The 27,583-nt window shown below is 34.3% G+C and overlaps 1 protein-coding gene across 5 annotated transcripts in view; it reads left to right on the forward strand.

The window, feature by feature from the left end:
* Positions 1-27,583, forward strand: part of LOC139797725 (sodium channel protein type 1 subunit alpha) — an 87,580-nt gene that overhangs the window by 50,797 nt on the left and 9,200 nt on the right. For all 5 annotated transcript variants that reach the window (XM_071747464.1, XM_071747461.1, XM_071747463.1 and 2 more), the window contains 8 exons: positions 302-475; positions 1,053-1,409; positions 2,080-2,562; positions 5,502-5,619; positions 7,074-7,228; positions 8,537-8,710; positions 11,318-11,440; positions 24,578-24,859. In XM_071747464.1, coding sequence (XP_071603565.1) covers positions 302-475; positions 1,053-1,409; positions 2,080-2,562; positions 5,502-5,619; positions 7,074-7,228; positions 8,537-8,710; positions 11,318-11,440; positions 24,578-24,859 — 1,866 coding nt within the window. The remainder of the gene's footprint in view (positions 1-301; positions 476-1,052; positions 1,410-2,079; positions 2,563-5,501; positions 5,620-7,073; positions 7,229-8,536; positions 8,711-11,317; positions 11,441-24,577; positions 24,860-27,583) is intronic.

Here is a 27,583-nt window from a genome sequence, read left to right on the forward strand (position 1 = left end):
CAGTACATGAGAAAGCCCATACCCTGATAGAGTTGCAATTGAATTATAAATGCTATAAACCAGAAGTTTATGTACTTTGTTTAGTAAAAAATTTAATTAATTGAACATAATTACTTGGTTTGGATGGCACTTGTTAAGGGGAAGGTGGGCATAATAAACTGCTGCAGTACACTGAACTATTTGTAAGTATCACTTTTGGATATGACGTTGCAGACAATGTAGCTTGCATTAAAAAATCTAGACAACAGCTGAATCTGTAAAATATTTCACAGTGAAATAACAGACTACATTTTTAATTCAGGTCTTCACTGGAATCTTCACAGCAGAAATGTTTCTCAAGATAATTGCAATGGATCCTTACTATTATTTCCAGGAAGGATGGAATATTTTTGATGGTTTTATTGTAACCCTCAGCTTGGTTGAGCTGGGTCTTGCAGATGTGGAAGGTCTCTCTGTTCTTCGATCATTCAGATTGGTAACTATACATCAATTGCATGGATTTTTTGATGGGGCTTTGTTAAAACAATATAGTTTTTACCTTAAAGTTTGCTTGATGTTTGCCATGATACTGACGCTGATGTGTCTTTCATTAGTACAAATCTTTATTAATTGTGATGTTTCGCTGTCTTTAAGGGGAATTATTAAGTTCAGGCAAATAGGGCCTATTTCCAGTGTATTTATTGTTTATACACGCTTCAAACATTCTGTAAAAAATTTACTCACTAGAACACTGGCATCTCAGGAATAGATCTGCTTTACAAATAGCACTGGAAAATCAGCCTAGATAATTTTACCAAATGAACCCTAGATTTTAAATTTAATCTATTATGAGCATAGCTTTTTTGCCTTTTGTATACCTCTGCTTTGAGGATATCAAGCTTTAACATTACAAGAAGTTTTTAACTGAACCTTCATGCTTTTAGACAAGAGGATGCCCTCAGAACAGTCATACTCAGGGCACATTATGCAGTAATATCCTCCCACAAATTACTTTGAAGTATCTATGTGTCTTTCTAGCTGGTTGTCCTAACAATATTTTTCTTTTCTTCCAGCTTCGAGTTTTCAAACTGGCAAAATCTTGGCCAACATTAAATATGCTAATAAAAATTATTGGTAACTCTGTGGGAGCTCTGGGTAATCTGACCCTGGTTCTGGCCATCATTGTGTTCATTTTTGCTGTGGTTGGCATGCAGCTGTTTGGGAAAAACTACAAGGAATGTGTCTGCAAAATTGCAAGTGACTGTGTGTTGCCACGCTGGCACATGCAAGATTTTTTCCACTCTTTCCTGATTGTGTTCCGAGTGCTGTGTGGAGAATGGATAGAAACGATGTGGGACTGCATGGAGGTTGCAGGCCAGGCCATGTGCCTTACAGTCTTCATGATGGTCATGGTGATTGGAAACCTGGTGGTATGTAATCAAAGCATTAGGAAAAAATCATTTGGCAGTAGAGCGGGCTCAATTCTGGAGTGAACTAAGTGCTCTGGCTCTGCTTCAACAAAGCACTTAAGGAGGTGGTTTCAAGTGATGCTTAAAGTTAACCTTAAGAGCTTTTTTGGATGAAGAACAAGGTATCTGAACTATCAAAATCCCAAGAATTTTAGAGTGAGCGCTTAGTCACATTCTTAATTTGTCTTTTGGCCCTTTGTGAATATTTTGTGCTTCAAATAATTTTAGTTTCTGGACTCTTTAGGAACCATTTGCTGCAGATTTTATGTTATTTATCCTGTACAATTAGTCACCTAAATAATCTATTTTCTGCTATGTAATGGGAAAAATTAACTTTTTTATGATGTTGAATAGCATAATCTGTTACCTCCATTTTTAGATTATAAGAATTTGCACCAAAATGTTTATATCCTGTGGTGGTTTAAAGGCACATTTACAGATATTAGTCAGTCATTGGAATATTTGTGAATAGTGAACAGGGCCTGAACAAATTTTAAAGTTTTGAGGGTTCTTGTCTGTGTTTATGGTGAATTTCTGGGATTTCAGTCTCTGATGCCACTAATATGACAGTTTTTAATAAAATAAATGTTCTGTTTTGGGATAAAGTAATTTTTTTTTTATCTTACTGCAGGTACTGAATTTATTTTTGGCCTTGCTCTTGAGCTCATTTAGTGCAGACAACCTTGCTGTGACAGATGACGACAATGAAATGAATAATCTCCAAATTGCTGTAGCAAGAATGCAGAAGGGCATAGATTATGTGAAAAGAAAAGCACGCGAATTCATCCAGAAATCTTTCGTTAAAAAACAAAAAGCTTTAGATGAAATCAAACCACTTGACGATTTGAACAACAAAAACAGCTGTATTTCTAACCATACAACCGTGGAACTGAGCAAGGACCATGACTATAATAAAGATGTGAATGGAACAACAAGTGGTATAGGAACAGGCAGCAGTGTGGAAAAATATATAATTGATGAAAGTGATTACATGTCGTTCATAAACAACCCAAGCCTCACTGTGACAGTGCCCATTGCTGTGGGTGAATCCGACTTTGAAAATCTAAACACAGAGGAATTTAGTAGTGAATCAGACCTGGAAGAAAGCAAAGAGGTATTTAGATGTTTTGGTCATTTCTCACCAATCTTTTGACTTTTTTTTTTTTTTTTTTTTTTTTTTTAATTTTTATTTTTCTAGCATAAGCCTTATCATTTGTTGTTTTGATACTTCTTTGTACATGAGCATAAATCAGTATATAAATGAAGGTTTAACTCTTGATGAACATAAGAAGGAGAGAGGGTTAAAAATTACAGTCTCCAAGAGGAACTGTGTGGCCTGGCAACCAGAGATCAAAATAATCCATAACAGCTGCCATATGGTAGTTGCAAAAACTGGTAGAGCAATACAGTGCCTTAGCTGCTGTGTTATTCCACCAGAAACTTTTGTTTGCCTCTTGTAATAATAGTCCCATGAGTATTATCATACATCTTCTCTCTGCCACTCAAATAAACACTCTCTATGGGAGTTTTTTGTGAAAAGGTATGAACCAGAAAACATGATAGTTTATGCCTTTCTTTTATACACCAGAATTCTTCCAGATTTTAAAACTGTCGGCTCTTCTAGAACAGTGTTTCCATAAAAGTAGTTTTAACCATAGGCACTTCCACAGACTTCAAATTCATTTATTTGCTAAAACTGAAAAAATACTATCAACAGACAAAAATATCTTGTGTATCTAAAGGAATGCCAGAGGAGGTTATAGATAAATAGTCTTGCCAAGAACTGTATTTTTAAAAAACATTTTGATGCTGTGACAGTTCTATTACTCTGTGGCTATTTTGTTAAAATAATTTACATTTATTTTATAATATAATTTGCAAAGCAACTACATCCCCAGTGACTTAGTTTGTTGACATTTTAGTTGAATCAGAAAACTTTATTTCCAGACACTTAAAAAAATAAATTTTCTGACTTGAGGTATCTCAACCCTAAGCTAGCTGGTTTCTATTCTGGTAGTAATACAGTTTATTTTTGGGATAGCTCATCTTCCCCTGCTACTGTTGTGTTGCTAACAGTACTTCAGACACCAAATTCTAGGCTAGCTAAATTCTGTACTGTCATCACTTCATCATGCATAAGCCCTCTAGTGTTCTCAACAAAACCTCAATGTTAAACTACATGCAGTCTGTGGATCCTCCCTTGAGGAACAAGACCTGTACAAAAGAGCATTTCACCATGGCAGGCTATTTCAGGGACAGTAGTGTTAGCATTTCCCAACTAATATTTGAAGCATTAATTCTTCTTTTCCTGTTAAAGATTAGCCAAAAGGTATTATAATTCAGCTTTGACTCAAGTTTCTGAACTACTGCCACAATAGAGGTTATATGACTATATATGGGCACATTATGAACTTGTCCCTGCAGGAAGACTTTCTAAATGAAACAACATTTAAGCAAAGATCTATTGTAAAAAAACAACTGCTCATCTGCTCTTCCCCCAGCAGCCTTAATGCTGGCCAGTCCAGCCCAGTCCAGTCTTCCAACCCATCATGGTGCACGCAGTCAAACAGGGTGACACAGTGGGTTATCACTGGCCAGTGTGGGATAGATTCAGTTTGGGAAAGCTTCCTGTACATATGCTGCTACCTGCAGGGCCAGGGTTACCTTTTATCCTGTTGTGACATTTCAGACTTCCTCCATAAGCTTATGAGAGAGGAGCTCTGTTATATAGTTTTCTGTGGAAAATTCCATGCAGGAGTGCTGTTTGAGTTAGAGTTTTCCAACTGCTTATTTTACATTGACTGTTAATAGAGTGGGACTGTAGAATAGAAATTATTAACACCATAACAGCAGAGCCCTTTGAAGTAGCAGAGTTTTTTCTGAGAGCCTGCTTAGAAGACTGTCTGGATTCTCTTCTTCTTGGGCCAGACGGCACTGAAGGGTGAGGTCAAGCTGGCTTCAGACCAGACTGAGATTTTTGGCATCATTCATGGGCTTTTACAGTGATGGTCAGCATCTTTTTTTTTTTTTTTTTTTTTTTTTTTTTCTTTTTGCTGACTAGGTCAGCTCTAAAATTGAATGGTTTCTCTGGTGTTTATGGTTGGTTGGTTAATTTGTAGTTCGTATTTGTTGACAAATAATTACATAGCCTGAAAGCATCAACCCATTTTCCTGAGAGAGCTGAAACTCTGTTCTTCCAATTTCTGTAGTCACCACAAGGTGAAATTAATTTAAAACTATTTAATGTATTACAAATCTTATTAAGCACCATGGAACTCAATAGCAATGAGTCCTGGAATTGTTAGTGAAAAAACAACTGGCTACTCCTTTATTTAGAGTTTTGTTAGCATTTGGGAATTTTTTGTCCTCAATATCAAAATTGAGGACAAAATACCAAAATATCAAATATCTCTTTATGCTAATTGTGTGACTGAAGATTTTATTAGGTTATAAAAGACAATCTGATGTTTTCTGGGCCATCTTTAATCTACCCAAGCCTTACTTGTAGGCAGTTTCTGCTTCACTCTGATCCAGACTTCCAAAAATTTTAATTTGGATTTGCTGACTTGTTAAGTATACCCTTCTCTGCAGATCCCCCCTCATTTTTTCCCCCCTCATTCTTACGGTCCTCCACCTCCATTATATACTTATATTTAGGCTTTTATCTGCTTTTCAGTAGAAGCTGCAGATTCATGCGTAGGTATTTAAGCTTCATTATTTCTGTGTAGGTGAAGAGATCATTGCCACTTTGGCTAGTTGTGGTCATAAATCTTTGCAGGCTTAGTGTCATCATATTTTTCTGTTAAAAGCATAATTTTTTTGTGCTTTATCAATCACCGATGCACTTTCTTGTCAGTGAATCCACACAATGTAGAAAGAAAATCAAAGAGTGCACAACTTCACATTTATCAGCAATTTACTTGAATAGTAGAATATTAAAAATATGGCAGCGTATTTACTTATTCTGAAAGCAAATAATATTTGCCCTAAAAATATTTAGTGTGCAATTTTATTGGTTTTGGTTTTTTTTTTTTTTTTTTTTTTGCTTTGCAGAAGCTGAATTCCTCTAGTTCATCCGAAGGTAGCACAGTAGATATTGGACTTCCTGCAGAAGAGCAACCAGAAGCTGAACCTGAGGAAGCCCAGGAGCCAGAGGCCTGCTTCACAGAAGGTGCTTGGAATAAAAATATCAATAATACTTGTTCCTGAAATATGGAATAATTATCTATTTAACTGAAGTATTATATTTGTGTATTGGATTACTCCTTTTTAATGGTTAAACCATGATTAATAATGGTAGTGCTTTTAGACCACAATTGACCATATGAATGGTGATACTACAATTATACTCTTTATCAGATAAACAATTAAAAAACATGTTACCAAAAATTTATCCTTATTCTTAAAATAAGAAAAATATATTACCAAAAGGTTTATTTTAGTATGAGCTACTGTACTTTCTGAGCTTACAGTCTCTTAGATAATACACACTGCTTTTATACCACTCTTCATAGGTTTCTATCAAAGTGCTTCAGAAAGTATACATTCTTGGAACTGCTGTTGAGTAGTAAATAGAAAGTTTACCTCTTGTGCAAAATGCTAAAAGAACCTTCTACACATTGGCAGAAACAGAAGGAACAGCTTCTGTAAGCCACCTGGGGTGAGAATAGTCTGGTGGACTCATAAATCCTTCATGCTTCCTTCTATTGGTCCTTTTACACATCTCAATAAACTCGATTCTGATTTTAAAAAAAACTTAGTTGCAAAGGCATTTCCTTGTGAGAAACATTATAGATGTGTTCATGTGAAGGAGATGAGGAAAGGAATAGGCTTTAAAAAATAATGTAAGGATACAAATGCCATTTTTCGTATTTGTAAGCAAATAGATTTAATGTCTTGAAAATAAATGCTACTGTCAGAACTGAGTTGAGTTACTTCTGAACATAACACACATTCTTTTAGAAATTTACACTGAACTAGTAGGAAGCAGTATAGTAATAAACTTGGATTTGGCAAAGAATATACCACTCTTGAGTACTAGTGTTCTTCTGCCTAAATGAAAGAAGAAACAAAATCAAGTCAGCAGCTAAATCACAAAAGCTTAAATAAATTAAGGGCACAAATTAGAGAAATTAGCTGGTATTGAGAATTTCAGAACTCAGGAGGCTTAGAGTTTTTTCTCAACAGTGAATGCAACATTCTCTGAATTTATTATCCCTAAAAAAGGAAGTGTAATTTAAGATCTCTTGCCTATATATTACTACATAAACCTACTATATATTCTGATGAGTTTGTACTTTTTTACCCATACTTTGTGTTTTGTAGTTTGGCTTCATGTGCTGTGTACTTTATTCTTTCTGTGTGCACTGCATTGAGCATTTAGTTCTTGATAAGTTAGAAAAACTTTCTTCTCACTTTTTCATTTAGTTGTAAATTCCAGTTGTCTCAGCATTATTTTATTTTTTTTATTTATTTTTTTTTTTTTTTTGCCTTTGGAGAAAAAAGTCATCTATGTGAAAATCTAGATGGAAAGGTAGTATTGTATCAACAGAAGGTATATACAAACTATTAATGCAATTCAACAAACTCTCTTCTTCCCCCCCCAATACATACACTGTTTTAAAGGCTGCGTACGAAGGTTCAAATGCTGTCAAGTAAGCATAGAAGAAGGGAGAGGAAAGCAGTGGTGGAACCTAAGAAAAACTTGCTTCAGGATTGTTGAACACAACTGGTTTGAGACTTTCATTGTCTTTATGATTCTCCTCAGTAGTGGAGCTCTGGTAAGTTAAACAAGAGCAAGCTTCTCACAATATTGTCAGAAAATCTGCAAAAAGTTGGTTATTTAAACATGGCTTTAACTTAGTTTTCTTCACAGGAAAGAACACACAATTCCACATCTTCGGGTGACAGGTCCAAATTTTAGTCAGGTCTTTGAAAGAATGGTAGAAAAAATAATTTCTCAATAATATGTCAAATAATATGTGCCAGGGAGCAGCCACACATCTAGCTGCCAAGAGCACAGTTAGCTTAGCCTTTGGCACACTTTCATCTGCACAGAGGAAATGATATATATGTGTTGGCTCAGTTAGTGATTACATATGAGTGTCAGGTGTTATAGTGCCTGATCTAAGTATCCAAAATTACCAATACACAAGTGTAAATTCAATGATCGATACAAAAACACTAATTATTTGAACTGACAGACATGAAGTGTTTCAAAAGTGGGCTAAAATGAATGTTAATATTAGTAGATATCAACACTTTTGCAAGATAGGAGATCATTCCACTTCTTTGAAGACAATAAAATCAGTAATTCTCTCTAAAGAATAATAGCATTATTGAAATTTAAAAGCAATTAAGGGACAATTTCTTGGAGGAAAGCAAGAATTTCTGAAAAGCAGAAGCTATGTGTTGTTTCAAATGTCTAAAAATAAAAACATAAAATGTGTAAATAACATTGCAAGGATCTCAGAAATTTTATGTATCAGAAGAAGTGAATAATACAGTAAAGCAGATATTTGACTTGGGTAAATAATTTTTTAAGAAAGCAAGAACTTGGTTTATGATGTATTATGTAAAATTTTAAAAAAGCAGTGGACTTAAAATCAAAAGGTCAATTGCATTTTCATGGTCCTGGCAATTTTATAGGTATGGCCCTGGATTTTGAAAATGTATCTACCTAAATACAAACCAAATGATCTCAGCAGAATTCAGTTCAGGCACACTGCTCAGCAGAATGAATGGTGTTTGTAAGTACTGAAAATTACCTGAGAAGAATAATTCACCATCAGCACTAAATAAATAAATACCTCTGACCAGCAGAGTGGTTGCTGTGTAATATCTGTCTCTCTCTCCAGTGAGCTAGAGAATACAGTTCCATTGGGGAAAAACACATATATACTGAGTCAGCAGAAAAGGAAACATTAAATAAAAGTGACACTCTAGTGCCTTTTTTTTTGAAGAAAAATGGTTCCCCTTTTTTGTTGTTCCCCTTTTTTGGTTGTTTGTTTGGGATTTGTTGTTACAACCTGAAATATCTGCAGTAACAAAATGGAGTAACAAGTACCTTCAAATGTTTTTACTCCCAGGCTTTTGAAGACATATATATTGAACAGCGTAAAACTATCAAGACCATGCTGGAATATGCTGACAAGGTCTTCACTTACATCTTCATTCTGGAAATGCTGCTGAAGTGGGTGGCCTATGGCTATCAAACATACTTTACCAATGCCTGGTGCTGGCTGGACTTCCTGATTGTTGATGTATGTAGTATGTTTCCTAAGTGTTATTTTATATTTATTTTATATTTTTTAATCACTTGCTTTATAATCATATAGCCACATATAACCATATATAATCACATGCTATATAATCATAGTATCTATGTAAGTAGTAAATGTAAACAAACTGATTTCCTTTTCAATTTAAAAAGTAAGGTAGATGGAAAAAATTGCTTTACACTTACAACACTGCCTTTCTATGCCACAGACTTAAGAAAGACTGGAAGTTTAACTGGTAAAAGAAGAACCCCACATGGTATCTTCACAAGCAGTTAAAGGGTTTATTCTAACACAGCTGTTGAAAGAGGTTGTGCTTTTCTCCATTCTGCTCTTACCTGGTAATTTCCAACTTCAGACCTGCCTTCCCTTCTGCTGTGGTCTGAGTTGCATCCAACATTTAGATGAGTGTCTGGTCCACCAGATGTCAGACACACACCTGAGCTAAAGCTGCTCTGGCAAGAAAATTAACACCATTTCCACCAATTTCAGCATATGGCTGAATTAGACATATCTCTAGCAACAGTGGTGTGGCTTATTTAGTATTCAAGACCAATAAAGATTACTGAACTTGAAGTCCTAGCCAGATTTGAAACCAGGCTCAGTAGCCTTTCCTGCAAGGATAATCTCATAGTTACAGCTGTACTGTGTTGTGAAATGGGGGAGATAATTTCTTGATGCATTGATATAATTATGGAGAATTCAAGTGGCAATGGCCTAAGTGTACACCCTTGAGAAAACCCTCAACATGCATAAAAACATACTGTTTCTGCCAGGAAAATTTAACAATTTCTTGCAGTCTACCATGCTCTTTGTGTGGAACTAAAGTACGATATTTTACATTGTTACAAAAAAACAACCGGTCACTACATTTTTAAGATAGAATTTTCTCATAAAACTAATAATAAAAAAATCCAAATAGTAAAGAAGACAAATTTTAAAATTGAGATGAAATTTCTTCCTGGTTATGACTTAGAAACAGATACTGAGTAGGCAAAAGGGGAACTTCATAAGCAGTTACTGACCCAAGGAACTGTGAAAAATCCAAGTTTCACAGTATGTTCCCAGCATGCAAGGGCTATTCAATGCAGTTCATTTTCTTGGTCTTTCCTTTGCGACTGATGGCTACAACCTTTTTGATTGGTGTACATTATGGATTAAATGTATCTAGGATTTAATTTCACATACATCTATAGATAATCTGTTCAAACATAGTAAAAAGAAAGTACGGCCTCTCTGGAAAACACCTTTTCTTTAGTATTTGTTTCTTCTTGAAATGGTCAAATGTGACACCTTAAACTAAAAAGCTAGAAGAAGCATGCAAGCAGATGAACCTATTCTTTCTCTAAAGGTGTTTTCACTAATATATAACTTTATTTAAATCATAATATCACAAAGAACAATGTTGTGCATATGAAAATTTCAGTTCTTCTTTGTGTGAAGGTATAACACAGATTCAAGTGTTTGAATTAAGCTTGTTATTAAATCTTGGATATGCTCGCCTGGATGTTTTCATTGGCTTTAGATTAAAAAAGCTTAAAAGTTTTAAATAGCATGATGAATGTGCTGGAGAAAAGAATTCAGATTTTAGAATAACCTAGTTTTTTTTTCTGGAGCTAGGATTGATAAGTACAGAAAAGCTATTAAATTTTAAAAGCTAAAGATTTCACATTCATATGGTTCATAAAGAGCACTGTCCTGGAGCTCTCTTTACCTCATGCACTGTGCTCTATAATGAAAGTGTACATGAGATCATTATACTATTTTTGGCCCACTAAATAGTTAGGGAATTAGAATAACATAATGAAGGAGCATTAAGGGGGAAGGGGAAAATCCCAAAATGTATTAGTTTGGACAGGAGCCCTAGCAAATGTAGAGAATACAGTTTTCTCACTGAGGTAATGTAGGGACATGGGATATATAAAGGTCTGTGGAGTTCTGCTGCCTGTGGAACTGTTCTTACAATGTCATTAGGCAACAGCATAACCTAGGTTAATGTCAGAGTGTAGAGCAGATAAATTCAAGCATCCAGGCAAAAGAATTAGTCAGTGTAACAGAATATAGAAAAATTAATCTTTCTACCAATTTCTAGAGGAGCCATATTGCTTCCATCTGTTAATTCAAAACAGGCCTCAATAATTTCCACTTCTGTTTATAAGTAATCTAGTAGGCATTATCAACTATAACTACTGATCCCATCAGCAGTGTGAAAAAAGGAAAAGTAAGAGCAATACCTAAACTGGTAAAACGGAGATATTAATTTCATTTATTGTTTGTGCAAATATGATTTTAAATGCACTCAAATCACTAGTGAAATATGAAATCCAGAAGTACTGGTGTTTCTAGATAATAATTATCATGGTTTTGTTTGCTTAGTTACCTATCCTATTCTTCTTTTGTATTACTTTTTTCTTTTTCTCTCTCTCTCTCTTTTTTTTTTTTTTTTTTTTTTTTTTTAAATTGAAAAGACTTCCTATTCCTGAAGAAAGTGGTCCAAAATTAGATTCTTCTAAAGAAGTTTATATCTCACATCTATGGTATGTAAAGTAGTATGTACAATTTAATAATTTTTACTTTCCTGTTTTCATATAGGTCTCTTTGGTTAGCTTAACAGCAAATGCATTGGGTTACTCTGAACTTGGTGCCATTAAGTCCCTTAGGACATTAAGAGCTTTGAGACCTCTAAGAGCTTTGTCACGATTTGAAGGCATGAGGGTAAGACAAAATGAAAGAATCTGAACCTATGCATGCATAGAAAGAATCCATGCATGCAGAATAAGGAATGATAAATTCATGCAGAAAGGCTGCACTATCTTTTTATCTATTGCATATCTCTTACTAACAGATAAGCAAAAAGCTTCATCAATTCACCTAAATCCATAAGCAGTATCACATAGACGTTACATTCATTAAGGTTACTTTACTTTCTAGCCAATCTCAGGAGTTTTGGTGGAAGGCTTTCAAGTTACCAACTATGAATTCTCTTAACAGATGCTTCCTAATGAATAAACTGTAAGGAGATTTCATTAATTTCTTAGTGATGAGCATTTAAGAATATTTAGCATTACTTAATAAAGATATTTTCTGATACTAGTTGAAATCATTCATTTTTCTTCATACTAGATAAACCACCTTTGGACTAATCCCACTGAATTTTTTCTAGATGGGACTAGAGATACACTCATACCCATTAGTGGTTTAAATCTATTTCTGAGTTTGGCTGGCTTTAAAAGCAAATCAAGTTACTTGATTTCTCTATAAAATTATTCTTTTCTAAAGGTAAATGTTTTTTTTAATTTCAACAAATCACTATTCATTGTTCAGTACAATGTATATAAGGTTATTTCTTACTTATTCTGAATAACTTAGAGGACCTGCTTACTATTCATCTCTCTCAAGAAAGCATTTTCACTTATTTCTTCATTTATACCTTCTGTTCCTTAAAGCCACTGAATACAAACTAACTCTATATGCATGTCATTGAAACATGTTTTAAGAGAATGCATTTTGCTACATCATGCAAACACAAGAGGAAATAATGCACTAGTGAATCTCAAGTCAATTATAAACCAGTGGAATAGCCTAGAATATACTGTGAACAACCCTTAGATACAAATTAATCAAGTCAAATTGAGGCTTAGAATTCTGGTTCTTCAATTGTATTCATTAAACTACATATCTCTATTTCAGAAAAAAATATTGCTAACCAGATTACCAGATTACTAGATTAATAAATTTCATTTTAATATAGCAAAACCACTTTTCACAGTTTTCCCATCATTTGAAGTTCTTTAATTGATATTTGCCAAGGAAAGAGCTGGTCAAGTCCTACAGAATGGAAGAATTTTCATTTAAGTTTACAATGACTATTTGATTTAGCCATTTTCCCTTTGCCTCTCTTTGTACTTACTGTTCATGAACATTCAGATAAATGTGGTTTTGTGCAGAGAAATGTTGTGAAATAGCTGTGAGTTTTACTTTTAAAATAATTTTATGGTCAGCTGCAGGAGGACTGGGAGACCATTATAGAAGTGACACAGGGACAAGAAATGCAACTCTTTATATGAGGTTGGAAATAACAAATCATTTCTAGAAAAACTAATTTGTTGCCAGCTGTTTGATTCCAACTGTTTTATTCCATTTTTCTGTATTCTTATCTGATTGCCATAGTAAAATTTCCACTTAAAATATTTAGGATATTCATGCTCAAAGAAAAGTACCTGTTATTTGAAATCTGGTTTTCCTTATTTGTCATGGAGTAGTTATGAAACTACACTAGACACCCAGTCTTATTATAGAATTTCTGATATACTACATGAATAATTCATGAGCAACTTACTGTGTAGGAATCACAGACAAGCCTGGAAAAGCAAAAAATATTTCAGCTCTGTCCTCCAGTATTACTGATAATCAAAGAAGTACCTGATTCCAGTCACTTGGCTGGAAAGTACTAATACTATGTACTTCTAAATATATTTTTTCCAAAGCACAACAGCTCATTGACAGGAAGTAGCATTACTTCACGAATGACTCACGAACAGTAAATATTCAAATAACAAATAACTGACCAGCTCATGATAAAACTATAGACAAATTGCAGTCTTCTCAGAAACTGAGTTCATTTCAGAAAAATCCATAAAAATAGATTATTTTGTCTGCCAACAGAAAATAAAAATTAGTGAGCCTCCTTTGCTTTCTTATATTGCCTATATTTAGACTAAACTGTGAGCAAAAAAGCTGAGGATTTTTTTCAGCGTGTATTTATAAATTTAATATTTAACTCCATGTTCAGAAAGGCAAGTTTTGTCTTGAGAATATAAGAGATCATATGTATTACATAAGAGCTCCTGTATGTAAAAAGCTCTGCATAATTTAGTAAAACTATCTGTAAAGCAAATTTATACAACAAGTTCTCAGCTACTTTAAATCAATCTTTTTCTTAAATAAGTTTACTGTTCTGGTGAACTGGAAGAATTCAACATTTTACAGTCAGTAAATACCAATGACTATTCTGTTATCCCCTAAATATGGAACATAGTTAACTTTTACAGCTATATTCTTGTAAGTCTGCAGTTATACTCTGTTGTTAAAACTTCATTTTTTAATTATGCTGTTTCATAAATTTGATAAATTTTCTTTTCATAGTGAATATAATATAAATTAATAACTTGCCAAAATAGGATACAGATGGTCCATAGCCTGTGCTTGCCTTGAGCACAAAAGTGAAGTCTGCTGTATTAAAGGCATTTAAATTATTTTCTAGGACCACCAATTCTGAGAAATTTTTATAGTTAATCTTAAAATCAACTCCACCCAGATGCTGGAAGGCAAAGTAAAGAATTGCTTTAATTTAATTTAAATTTCTGTCTTAGGGTTTATATTCTCATCTCAATTAGCATATGTAGTGAGTAGAAGCATCTCCAAACTGAGATTTGAATATAACCATTGCTTTTTGTTTAGCTTTTTAGTACTTGCAATACAATGCTTTTGCGCTAGTTCTGAATTGGTATGCTACTTGTAAATGTAGAATACTGAGTATATCTTGCTTTGCTGGGTTAAAGAATTAGTGACTATAAAGCATGCATTTGTGTCTAACTTCACAAAATAAAGCATGTCATGCCGTGCTCGATTTATTTATTAGAGAAATAGTAGAAGGCAGCAAACGATCTGAAATCCACTTGCACTTTCAGTTTTGCATGCCTTATGCATATTTCTGGCTGATGGCTTTAAACATTTACTGTATTTCAAATTTCCAGTCCAATTTCATATCTGGTAAAAATAAATTACAGTATTTGATGTCATAAATATCCTCTGAAATTCAATGGCTATTCCTTAGATTCTCTTACCAGGAAAGCTATAATGAGACATTTTCAAGAGTACTCCAAACTTCATCAGTAAGAAAGAAACATTTCTCATATAACTGAGTTACAAAACATAACATCAAGTGTCTGTCATTACAGATTCACAACTAATAACAGGCTATATATTTCTATTTCATATAGGATAACCTTTCTTCAGCTTGGATGGGGTGGACCGCTGGTTCCTCCCCTTATCTGTATTATGGGTACAGTATTTCCCCCTTTTCTACCCTTAAAGATTACAGTGTGTCAAATAACTACACTGGGTATCTAGGGTTAGAACGAGAGACAATCTTATGTAAGAATCCCAGAAGGAGCAAAGATAGAATATATATATATGTATATGCACCCTATACCCCCTTCCGAATTGCTTTAAATTACTGGAAATGACCCTGATGTAGTGTCTGATACTACAGAAATATCCTGAAAATTTTGGAGAAAACCTGTAGTGTTATTTAGAATTATCTGAGTTGGTTTTGCAGGAGAAAGGTACCTCAGCTATTTTTAGATATGTAAGCTGAGATTAAAAATGGCTTTCTTCAAAAATTTGAGTCTGACTTTTACATTGTTTTGGAAAGGTCTGTGCTTTGCTATTTTACTGAACTTATAGGTACATATATTAAAAAATATCCCGTAGAAAGGTTTGAGCAATACTTGTAATACATTAGGTCCAAACATAATACTATGATCCAGATAGTCACAACTGCAGATACTTATACAATTGCAGTTTAAATTTTTGCACAATTTTTAAAAACCTATATGTTACGTTAAATCAATCCCTCCAAGTGTATATTGATAACATAAGATGGCATGTAACAAACGCAGTCCTTTCTTGGAATGTGAATTCAGTCTTCTTTGGCCAGTTTTGGAAACTACTTTTTGTAATTTTTACAAAATGCCAATAACAGTATTATTTTTGTGGTATCTTCCTTAGAGTTAACAAATGCCCTGAGGCAGACATGTTAGTGATATAAAAAACTTGCTTTTGATATCAGAAAAATCCAGTTCTAAAACTACAAGCCCTGCAAGCACCTACTGTGGGAGGGTATCATTAGTGCAGGGGGTTTTATAGCTTCAGTGTAAATGGTTTATTGACATAAGCAGCATTCACTTTTAATTTAGCATCTTATCTCACAGTTAAGAATTATGTATTCACTCTCAAGAAAGTGTATACGCTATCTTCTGAAAGTTTATCTAATGCTCAGAGGAATATATTTTGTTGATCAAAAGATTATGCACTTTGAACAATTTTTGGGGACCGTGGTCTTACTAATTACCTTTCCATTTTAAGGAAAGTCTATTAAAAGCATAGTGTCTCCTGAAAGACAATTATAAATTTTACAAACTTTGATGTAAGACTCTCTGTGTAGTTGTTCATAAATCTTACAAGAAATAACTTAGCATTTTTAGATTTTTCTTAGATGTAATTTCTACAATTAGGAGAGAAATTTTGAAGGAGTTTCCTATATAATACAAGCTGGTATGATTTTTTGTCCAGATTTGTGCTTGTTGTATCTTAAAGAAAATACTTAAATTTAGGATCAAAAGTTAATGAAATTTAAATGAAGTACATAATACAGTTTACGTTTAGCTACAAATGCCAAAGAACACATGAAGGTCAATAAACACTTCAGTTGTGCAACAGGCAGAGCAAAAGTTGGGCTTTTTTCACTGCATCTGGTGAAATTCAAAGACACTATTCCCACAACAAATATACTGTGTTTTCATGTTTATGTGTACTTAAAATATTTACCAGGTCTTCTTAAACAAATGCAGCTATATGATTCTTTCTTGGCAGATAATTTTTGTATTTCATCATAATGAAAATTATGTCTTCTTTATAAAGAATGCTAAATTATTTACATTCTTCTATGTTGTCTTCAAAAATATTTTATCATATGCTTGATTTCTGGTGCAGAAGGGAATCAAAGCTGTTCTGGGAACTCCAGCATATTGTTAAATCCAACAGTGCAGTTTGGTTTTAATGCACTGTTATATAAATAAGAAATACTTCTATTGCTACTTTAACCAAGTTAACTTTTCTTATAAAAGCTAGGACAGAAGTGCAGAATCATTGAGTTTAGAGGGGACCTCCTGAGATCATCTAGTTGAACCTCTCTGCTAACAGTTGTAGCATTCCAAGAAAAAACTCACCATTCAGTAACATGAAATTTTTCAAACACAATTAAGAATATTTTGTGGGGTGTTTGAGGAAGTATTTCTCTTTCTTTAAAGACAAAAGTTTCTATCAGAAGTATTCTTCAGTCAGCCTCACTGGTTCAGTAACAGCTAAAGACAAATTAAAAAGACTGCAGCTGTTAAGGGATTTCTTTTCCTCTGTGATATTTTATCTCTTGCTTCAACTTCATTTGTCCATTACTGTTAAAGTTATGATTTTGTTACCTCCTTGCCAGGTCTCTCTGATTCTCTCCATCTGCCCATGTTTGCATACTCTCACTGAAATCCAAATCTTTCTTTACAATTGCTGCTTTAAATGATAATTTTCTAATAATCTTCACCATGTGGAGCCTTCATTTTACTCAAAAATCGAAAATCATAAGTACTCAATTTTTCAATTGTTTCACATATAAGGTGCTTCTCATGCCACTTCTAACATTCTGAAAAAAGGCATTATTTTTTTGCATGAAACAACCTTCTTTGCTTTTTTTATTTTTTTATTTAAACTATAATCATGTTTCATAGTCTCACTATAATAATTCACTTTTATATACTTTCTATTTGTTTCTTTGTGTTGATCCTGAATTAAGAAAAAGCACTAATTTGCTAGAATAAGATTTCAGGTTTATTTCCTTTGCTTCTTACTTTTCTAAGCATTTTTCTAAGTATTATTTAATTCTAGGCTTACATAATCATAGGTCATGTAGATACAAATGAATTATATGTATGTACATGGCATTAAGGCAAACTACGTAACAAAGGTATTATAGTTCTCTTACTATGCATTTCTTAAAGGCAATACCCCTGAGATAACTAATTTTGGTTGGAGGATAGAGAGCAGACAAACTAAGACTTGTCTCATATGTGCACAGTGTTAACAAGAAGCAGTAGACAAAGTTCTTTGGAAATTCTTGTTTGATACAAGAGGTCTTGAGGCGTTTTGTGTTTTTTCTTTTTTGGGGGGAAGGCAGGGGTATTTGATTTTTGTTTTGGGTGGGGTTTTTGTTTGGCTTGGGATTTATTTTTTTTCTTTACAGTGAGGTAAATACTGGAACAGGGGGACATAGTGGATTATAGATCACACAGACATACAAACATGGTTCACCACCCTGACTTCTGTCTATGAGACAAAGTTATGAGAGTTTCACTTACGAAGTCCATTAAGGTAAAATAGAGTAGTAATTGAAAATGAGAAGGTTTTAATAACTTGGATGAAGCTACACTTTTAAGCTACCCCATAGTTCCTTCCTAGAGTCATTACTGGGATCGTGTCAAGTAGATTGCACTTCCTCTGACAAAAATATTTAATTCTCATCCCTTGTTGTCTCTCAAGTCTCTCAGTTCATAGTGCGTCATTAAACATATGTATCCTGCTTCTTCCCAGTGTGCCCATTCAAGAGGCTCAATAATCATCAGTCTCAATCCTCTGGTCTGGGCAATTGTTTGTATTCTGTCTGCTGGCCCACACGTCAGATATCACAGTTGACCTGGTGAGAAAAATACTTCCAACTGGTGTAGTTTCTTCTAATTTAATTCTCCATTTAATTCTCTAATTTAATGACCATTCCTTCTAATCCCACTGACTTTTTTCTGTCATGACTTGAGTGGCTCCTCTAATTTCAATTAAAGGCAGTCTTCATCATCTGTTCTGTAGTACCAGAGAGAACAGGAAGCCATAATAGCATTTTTCTCAGAAAAAAGCAGCTGCCCAAAGAATTTTTGTCACACTGGCTCCTGTCACCTCACAAACTCACAGGTTACATGTCAGAAGGAACAGCTGGAGTGAGGGTTCTGCTTTCACACAACATTGCAGAAACAAAATTGTACCTGCTTTCCAGAAGGACTATAAACACCCAAACTGAGTGTACTGGACTGCTGGTACAAAATATTTAAATTACATGTATTGAGTACCTTAAAAAAATCAGTGATTATAGATAAATTATTTCTCTGTTATTTTTTATGTATTTATTTTAAGAAAACACGTTGCTCTCAAGTATTGTTCTTAGTGACTAAAATAGTACTTTGAGTTTTTAGGCTTTGGGAACCTTTAAACCAATAGAGATTCAGATTAAATCCCTGTTTTGCCATTAAGTTCCCAGCCCCTTCAACTTTATATTTTGTCCTGAATTGCTTAGGGTGGTCCATTCAAATATATTTTGGGGGAAGGTACTTTAAAGAATTCTTGGGAACCTTTTGCTCTAGGCTATATACTATATACCGTTGCTTTTCTAATTACTTTTCAAAAGGGTTTGTCAATAGGGAAATTGATACTTTGGATTTGGTTTTGCTGTGCAATTAATAAAATCCAGGGATTGCAGTGATTGGCATGATTTCCTTGTTGATTTTTTCTTTGAACTTATTTGATAAATGGGTCTACCTTCCTATCACATAGACATAAAAGAGCAGAATGGGTGCATATCTCTCTTAAATTCAGCTTGCAGATTTTGGATCATATAGCACCTTATGAGCATCTGTCTATTTTTGTAAGCACCATTTTGTAGAAAACCCAAGTGCATTATTTGCATATAGATTAATTCCTATTATACATTTCTGTTTTGTGTGATGGGAACATGTGCCCATGTTTCGTGATGGGTAAACTAGAAAATGCATAGTATACATTTGGTGGAGAATCCAGTGATAGTGGAAAAACTGTCAGTACCTGAAAGACAGCCATGTACTGAACTCAAGCTGCTGGACTGCTGCTCTTTCTGTCTTTGTGCTTAACCTCTGAAGGTCCAGTGGTATGTATGCTTATGCTGCCATATTAGAAATAAACCAGATGATGCACTGGTTTGCTTATAGCTGTTGATTCATAAATCCAAAGAGCCAGGGATCATAATTCTCAAGACAGAGTTTCTTTTCTCATGAGTTCTTGGCCTTGGACTATCAGATAATGCTAATATTTGTGATTCACATATGAGCTTTCATAATGGGCTCCTTTAGAAACTGTTTTGATCCCCTGACAGGGAAGGTTACTGTATTCCTTAGGCCTTTTCCTCCCTTGTCCCAACTCCTCTATAGTTTAGGAGAGAATACACCAGTCTGTTACCTGATACTCACCACCTGGTCAAATCAGCGTGGTTTCAGCATGTTCTAGCCTTCCTTGTGTGGTGTCCTTGAAGTCCTTCACTATAAGAATATGCTAAATTCAAATAATGTATGTCATCTGACCCACCATTCTTGTTCACTTGTGGCATTCCTAACTGTTCATCCCATCCCTTTGTAGTGGACCATGAATCTAAAACAATTGCTCCTTGCTCACTTCATCTTTCAGTGCAAATGCTGTTTCTGGCAGCTTTTTTCACATCTGGACTTTGGACAGCTGAGCAGGAGAGGTTCATGATCTTGTTGCAGATGTTCTTACCTCATACTTTATCAAAACAAGGCAATACCTAAGCTCTATCCGAAATCCTGCCCAAGAGAGTGTCAGTGCTTCATTAGAGTCAGGTATTAATTTTCTTATTTTCCTCTATTGTGGCTTATGCTATTTATGCTATTGTCAAACTTCCTCTGCATGGTGCTGTCTTCAACCAGCTGGCTCTTCAGTCCTTGTACTTCTAAGAGAGGGATGAATGGCTTCTGTACCAAGCGCTGTCTGAAGTCCACAACTGCATGACTATAGAGATGGTCACATGACTATACAGATGGTCACTTAAAAAGAAAGAAACTTTTTTTTTTTTTTTTATGTACATTTTCAAGCCCAAAAATTTTTCCTCTCCTGTGGAGTTCCTGAAGGCTTTCTTGTGCTTTCCCACCAATCAAGGAATTCCTTATAGGAGGAACATGTCTTGTGCTTGTTAAGTCCATATAGGATGCAGAGAAGATAAGGTTTGATTTCATCCATAAAGGTCTCAGTAATGAAAAATTATTTGTCTTTCTCTGCTTGTGTTTGTGAATCTTACATGAGAATTTACATGCAGAAAAAAAATATAAATGAGGTAACAGTTAAATTACCTGTATATCCTTCAATGGACTCCTTCAAAGGACTCTGATATTACATCTTTGGGAAACTTGCTGCTTAAGCCTAAAATTATGATGTGGAGAACATTCAAAGTGGAGGCAAATAAAGTACTTAGTCATTTTAATTAGAATGGATGTTCCAGGGATAATCCTAAAATCTTCTGTTCCAGCCCAAAGATGGTGCAAAGGCTATGGAAAGAAACATAAATTCTTCTGAAGATTGTTCCTAAGTTGTTTGCAGATTTTGGGAAGCCCTGATACATCCATTAATCAGGTCCAATGTAGAAATTCCTAGAAAGTGTGTAGCTGCTGAGGTTTCATTGAAGCTATTTTTCTGTGGGAACTATAATATATTAATATCTCATTATGCATTTCAGATATGTGTCCCACAGCAAGGTTGTTATCTACTTCCTTATGTCTTACTCAGACAGAAGGTATAAGCTGGTATTATTGTACAATCCTCATTCTATACATATGCATAGCTCTGGTAGTTAAACTTTTTCTTTTTCCAGTTCCATTTTGATGTTTCATTTAGATAGTTGTCAAAAAAAGTACAAACAGCAAGCACAAAAAAATCCCAGCCCCCTAACTTATATCAACATAATGTCTTATCAGCCAGAAGACAATTTGCATAGCAGTAATTCTTTATCATACCTATATATCTATATATCTGATGTCGGAAGATAAATATCACGAAAATGTAAACATTTGGGCTTCAGCAGTTTGCCTACTAGAGTCAACCTGACCGACAAAATCCCAGCCTTGAGAAAATGCATAGATGTTTTTAAAAAATGCAAGGAAATAACTCTGCAAACTTCCTTTTTCAATTTATTTCTTTAAATTCTGTATCAAGACATAACAGAAAAGAGGCAAAAAGAACAGCCCCTTTAAAAAAAAATGCATTTAGAACCAAATACTTCTGTTCTAGATTTGAAGACGGATGAAAAATAAAAGCTGTAGTTGCCAACATTCTTAGACCCTTTTCAACAACACAAGATTGTCAGTTTTTATTTACTGAATTGTTAACTCGTTAAGAAATATTAACTGATTAATTTTCTGCATTCTGTTCACTTTTCAATTGTTTTTCTTTTTTTTTCTGCCAGTTTGCTTTAACTTCTGTGGCCAGGTGTTATGTGCATACATATGGGTGCTATCTTGCATATATAGAATGTAAGCTAATATCTAGGTTGTCCCTGTACACCTCATCTGTTTCAAAGCAAATATCAAAGAAGTAAATGGAAAAAAACCTTATAAAGCAGTTGTCTCCAGCTGTATGTGTTGAAGAAACTAAAGACTTCCTCCTAAGGTAGACTTTACACTCTGACCAGCTTGTAAAAATGCAGTTTTACATTATAAATATGATAGGGAAAAGGCTTAGCACTGGTGGGAAAATAAAAAATCAAAAATCAAAACATAAACAGAAATCAACGTCTAAAAGTTTTAATTTTCTTTTCTTCTTTCCTTAAAAAACCTTCCAGGGGGACTGGATAGCTCAAGGGGTTGGTAATAGGATACAGAGCCTTTCATCTCTAGTTCGCATCCAGGCCAGGTCAGTAGTGACCAAAAATTGTTACCATTTGATGGGTTTTCAGTGACCTATATGAAATAATTGTTGGAACTGCTGTTGGAACAGTTGCTGGAAGCTGTTCACTTCTTATTCAAGAAGACATGGCTGATCTTTTGGCAGTCTCAGAAACAAGACTGCATTATCTGTTCACCTAAAGATGCAAGATGCACTGATGGCATTTTGTAGAAATCTTTCTTTCTACAACTGTGATCAATTAATAATTGTTGTAATAATTACTGTAGCTGCTAGTGTTCTGCTGCCTGTTCTGGATCTGTGCTGTGGTCCACTGGATCTCAGGGTTGTCAAAAAGGTAATTGCTACAGGCACTCAATTCCTACAAACCATTCTTCGTGTGAGCACAGGTAACCTTAATGTTTAAGTCACAGGACTAAATCCCCATCTTACTTTCTTGACATCTTTATTTTCATGTTTTTCACCAAGATTAAACAGAAGAATTAAATCAGTATAACACATCAGAACATTTTTATGGATGAAGAAGAAAAAAAAAAAAAGAAAAAGAAAAATATAAGACTAGCACTAGAATTTCAAAGCAGCAAAAGCATAATAGAGTGTCATAGGTCAGGTCAGACTTTGAATAAATACCAAAATCATTGCATTGATAGTTTTTATGTTGTTCTCAGTCCCATCAAGCTAAGTAGCAATAGATTTCTTCTCCCCACATAGTAGTAAAAAACCACTTCTCTTACTCCTTTGAAAATTGTTTCTTATGTCTAGAATGTTACTGGGACCCTGTTAGCAACTTGAATATTTTTTTTTAAATGGCTATCTTATGCATAGATAATATTTCATATTTTCTATAATAGAAATGTCAAGAAGCAAGCATGCTCCCTTCAAGTTTATCACCAAAAATAAAATCTATAGAAAACAATTCATGGTTAAAAAAGGTAGATAATACTGTTACAAAAAGGTCCCATTTCTATTGTCTGTGAATGGAGGAGGGTCTTAATATGAAAAGAAAATAACATTTCTACCCAAGATCACTGAACAGGTCCTAATTCCTGGACATAACATTTGGGAGGAGGTGGGTGCTGAGTGACAAGTAAGACAACCACAATACTCCACTTCCAAAGGCCATGAAGAGCCTATGAAATACTGGTAGTAGGACTGAGCAGCTCTGAGCTCATGATCAGAGTTCTGATGGTAGTAGCAAAGATCCTTCTATGTTGCAGGAAAGAGGGAATGAAGATGCTCTAAGATACTTTAATACACCTTAAGTATCCATGCCAGTTCTCTCCTGTCTTGCTGCAGGAATTGGATTTCTGAAAATAAGAGGTCTCCTATATGTATTATTTTACCTTCCTACAAGGTACTAGAATTTTACAGAGAAAGAAAAGTAAAATTTATAATAAAATACAACTTTTAAATGAGATCTAGCATTGGATACTCAAGAAGAAATTACTGCTCATCTACTAGCCAAACAAATATCACAAAAGTTTTGACAGCTCTGACAGACACATGTGATTAATTACTTTATGTATCAGAAAAATACACAATCTACATAAGCAATTACTGTCATTTTGCCTGCCAGGGGCTGAGAAGGCAACTGGCCAGAAGTAATCTATAATGCAAAATCAAACGCCCTAAATATATCCTTGATGTCCTTCTTTAGATAAATGAAGGTTATTACTGATGTAAACTCAGTACATGAAACAATAAGACTGGAGCTTGAAATAAATTATGTTGATTCGAGTAGACACATATTGCAAAACTGTCTTGCTTTTGTAAACAAAGAGATTATCTTTGTTATAATCTTGCATGGATCAATAAGGCAATAAAGATATGTATTTAATTCCTGCATAATCCTTATAATGTAGAGCTTAGTTTCTAGATTTGTGGCATTTGTGTTTTAAGCTTAAATTTCAAAGCTATGTTGATCAAATTTAAAGGTTGCCATTTTTCTTTAAATATTTTTAAGCTTTAATTTGTTGCATTTTCAGAATTGTATTATGTCTATATTTTCATTTAACACATGTGCCTTTTTTATATGTAGAACACATCAATGTGAGGTTTCATCCTACTGCCACCAGGCCTTTTTTGGTTTTCATTTAATTATTTTAATTTTAACACTTATTTTCCTCTCATTATGTGCTCTAATGTTAAACATTTAAAAGAACAATGCAACACTACAGTTATTAATGTACTTCTTTAACATTTATAGTATCAGTTTCTGAACAAGCATTTATTAAGCATTGGTTAAAAAGTATACAAACCTTTCTTGCTGTAAATATTCTTACACTCTTTTCTTTTCCCCCTGTATTTGTGTACTAGGTGGTTGTGAATGCCCTTTTAGGAGCAATTCCATCCATCATGAACGTGCTTCTCGTTTGTCTTATATTCTGGCTAATTTTCAGCATCATGGGAGTAAATCTGTTTGCTGGGAAGTTCTACTACTGTGTTAACACCACAACTGATGAAAGGTTTGAAGTCGAACAAATCAACAATTTTAGTCAGTGCGAGGAACTTATAAAAAACAATCAAAGTGCCCGATGGAAAAACGTGAAAGTAAACTTTGATAATGTAGGATTTGGTTATCTTTCTTTACTTCAAGTAGTAAGTGATCACTCTTTCTATACCTCTTATTTTTTATATGTAATAGTGAAAAGGAATTCTAGCAAGACAGAAAACATATTTACCTGGGGATTTTTGTCTGTGACTTTGTAATATTGCACCTCTGATGGTGGATTACTCTCTGAGTAGTAAGCAGCAAGTAGAGTGTAATAAGATAAATTAAGAATTTTAGGACATGATGGAACAAATGCTATTCTTCCTCTTTATAGCTCCCTTAGACCTCCAGCTTCTAACTTTAAAAGTTTCTAGAAGTACCTAGGAGTTTTACTGTTGATGAAAAACAAAACAAAAAACAAAACAAAACAAAAAACCCCAAAATCTGCATTGGCATCATTAAGTCACAGAGAAGGATTCCAGGTAAGAAATCCCATCTTAGTGATGGGGCTTGCACCAGTGCAGATGTCTGTGGTCTAAGATGCAATCTTCAATTCAAAAGAGAAATAGAAAAATAAAAATATAATTGGATACTATAAGCTATGAACTATTTTCCCTGCTATTTCTATGCATAAGCACTTAGGTGGAGTTTATTTAGCAAAACTGAGGGAAGAAAAGAAAGAAGAAATTATATGCAGAAATCTACCATGAGGTTATGCCTTCAGTATAAAAAATGTTGTCATCACAACACGAACTTATCTTTGTATTTTGAAGAAGCTAGAACTCCAACACAGCTTTAATCATGAAAATGCTGGACTCTAGCTGTGAGCATTCAGCAACCTCTATGTTTTCATGAGGTTACTGTTCAATTTTGCAGAAACTTAGTTTTCATTTTTATAATATACCTCATAAGATATCACAGAATATCTCAAAAATATATATCATTAGAATGATGCATGGTCCTGCACAGGGTCTAAAACAGTAGTTCTGTATATACTGTACATACAGTATCTCACCTGTGTGGCTGATAACTCTGATAATTAAAATTTCACCACGATTACTTATTTACTTTACTGTCACTTCAGGAAAGAGCAGAAAGAGACCAGGAGCATTAGAGAAATAAACTACTGCATACAATTCAATTTTGATAACAAAATTGAACTGTAATACAAAGACCTCAAATCTCTTTTTTCTTACTTGAAATCTACAGGCCTAGAATATCTCTTGTTGTCAAAAGGCAGAATACTTTATTATACTTGTTGAGGATGAATGAGACATCAACAAAATTCTTTACAAGTGGTTTTCCACTGTTATTCCAGTAGTAACCTAGTCTATTCTGGGACAGGGATAACACCAGGTAGATCTTCTTTCCTCACTTTGTTGCCCAAAATCACCATCCATCAGGTACTTGCAGTCCCTATTTCAGTGTCCCAGCTATGGATAGTTTACTTATTCCATCATCTCTTCATTGAAAAGCAACAAATATTTTTTACCTGAAGACTTAGACTCTTAAATTATTGGATTCTTCTAGGAGGAAAATTGGGGAAAATTTCTAGGGGAAAATTTGCCATTTTTCCCATGCTTCCAGGGGAAAAATTAACCCAAACTACCATGGAGGGACAAGCCAGTTGTTTTTGCAGTATCTGCAACATAGAGATTTTGCACCAGGATCAAAGGCTTGCCTAATGAGTGGGGTTTTTTTGTAGTAGAATGTTAGTGACAACAGCCTTATCTTTTCTGTATTACTAAAATCCTTGTAAAAGCATGAAGAGATTTTTTTTGTTTGACATACCAGGAAAAAAGGGGGCACTTCTGTCATTCCACAAAACAGACACTTGGCCCTGCATCTTTTACAGTTTGGTAAGTAAGCCACTACTAGTGATTTTGCAGCTATGGCATGATAAAAGCCCAGGGGCAGAAAAATCAAAGCATCAGCTTGACTTTCAGCTAATGCTTTAAAATATGTAGAATGTGTGTTTTCTCCTTCAAGAACAGAAGAAGATCCACAATTCATAAAATTTTGAGATTCTTACACCACTTTCTCAGACAAAGAAGATATTTTTAAGGTGTTTTTTCTGAATTACATATAAAATACTTTTGATGAGAATCCAGAACAGGATTCTAAAGATAGCCTATTCAGAAGAAACATGAGAAATTAATATCTTTCATAGATTTTCCTACCTTTCCTAATGAGCTTGGAGTAATAGTAAAGATGAGTTAATACTAAGAATTAGAGGTATCCTTTACTATGTCAGAAACATAGATAAAACTATTGAAACCTGAGTATTTGGCCCAAAATAAAGTATTAAACCTAGAAAATTATAATAAAAGCTCAAGCTTGCAAGTGGATGTGATTTCTGTGCACACAGTGCGGGAAAATGGCTTTTTAAAAAAAAACACGGAATCACAGAATCATTTGGATTGGAAGGGACTTTAAAAAATTACCTTGTTCCAACCCCTCTGCCTGGGCAGGGACACCTCCCACTAGACCAGGTTGCTCAAAGCCCCACTCAGCCTGGCCTTGAACACTTCCAGGGGAGGGGCAGCCACAGCTTCTCTATGCAATCTCTGCCAGTGTTTCACCACCCTCTCAGTGAAGAATTTCTTCCCTATGAGTATTATAAATCTATCTTCTTTCAGTTTAAAACTGTAACTCCTGGTCCTTCTTAATGCTTACTTGAAAAGCATACTGAGCTCATAAAATCAGGCTACCTTTGAAGTTCCAGCAGGTTAATATTTATAATAGCAAGATGCTGTTTTATCTCCAAAAGGGAATGTGGAAAAAAAAAAAAAAAAGGAAGAAAACATTTGGAACAGATGCTGATTTCAGTT

The sequence above is a fragment of the Heliangelus exortis genome, chromosome 6, assembly GCF_036169615.1.
Source record: "Heliangelus exortis chromosome 6, bHelExo1.hap1, whole genome shotgun sequence".
Lineage (NCBI taxonomy): Eukaryota > Metazoa > Chordata > Aves > Apodiformes > Trochilidae > Heliangelus > Heliangelus exortis.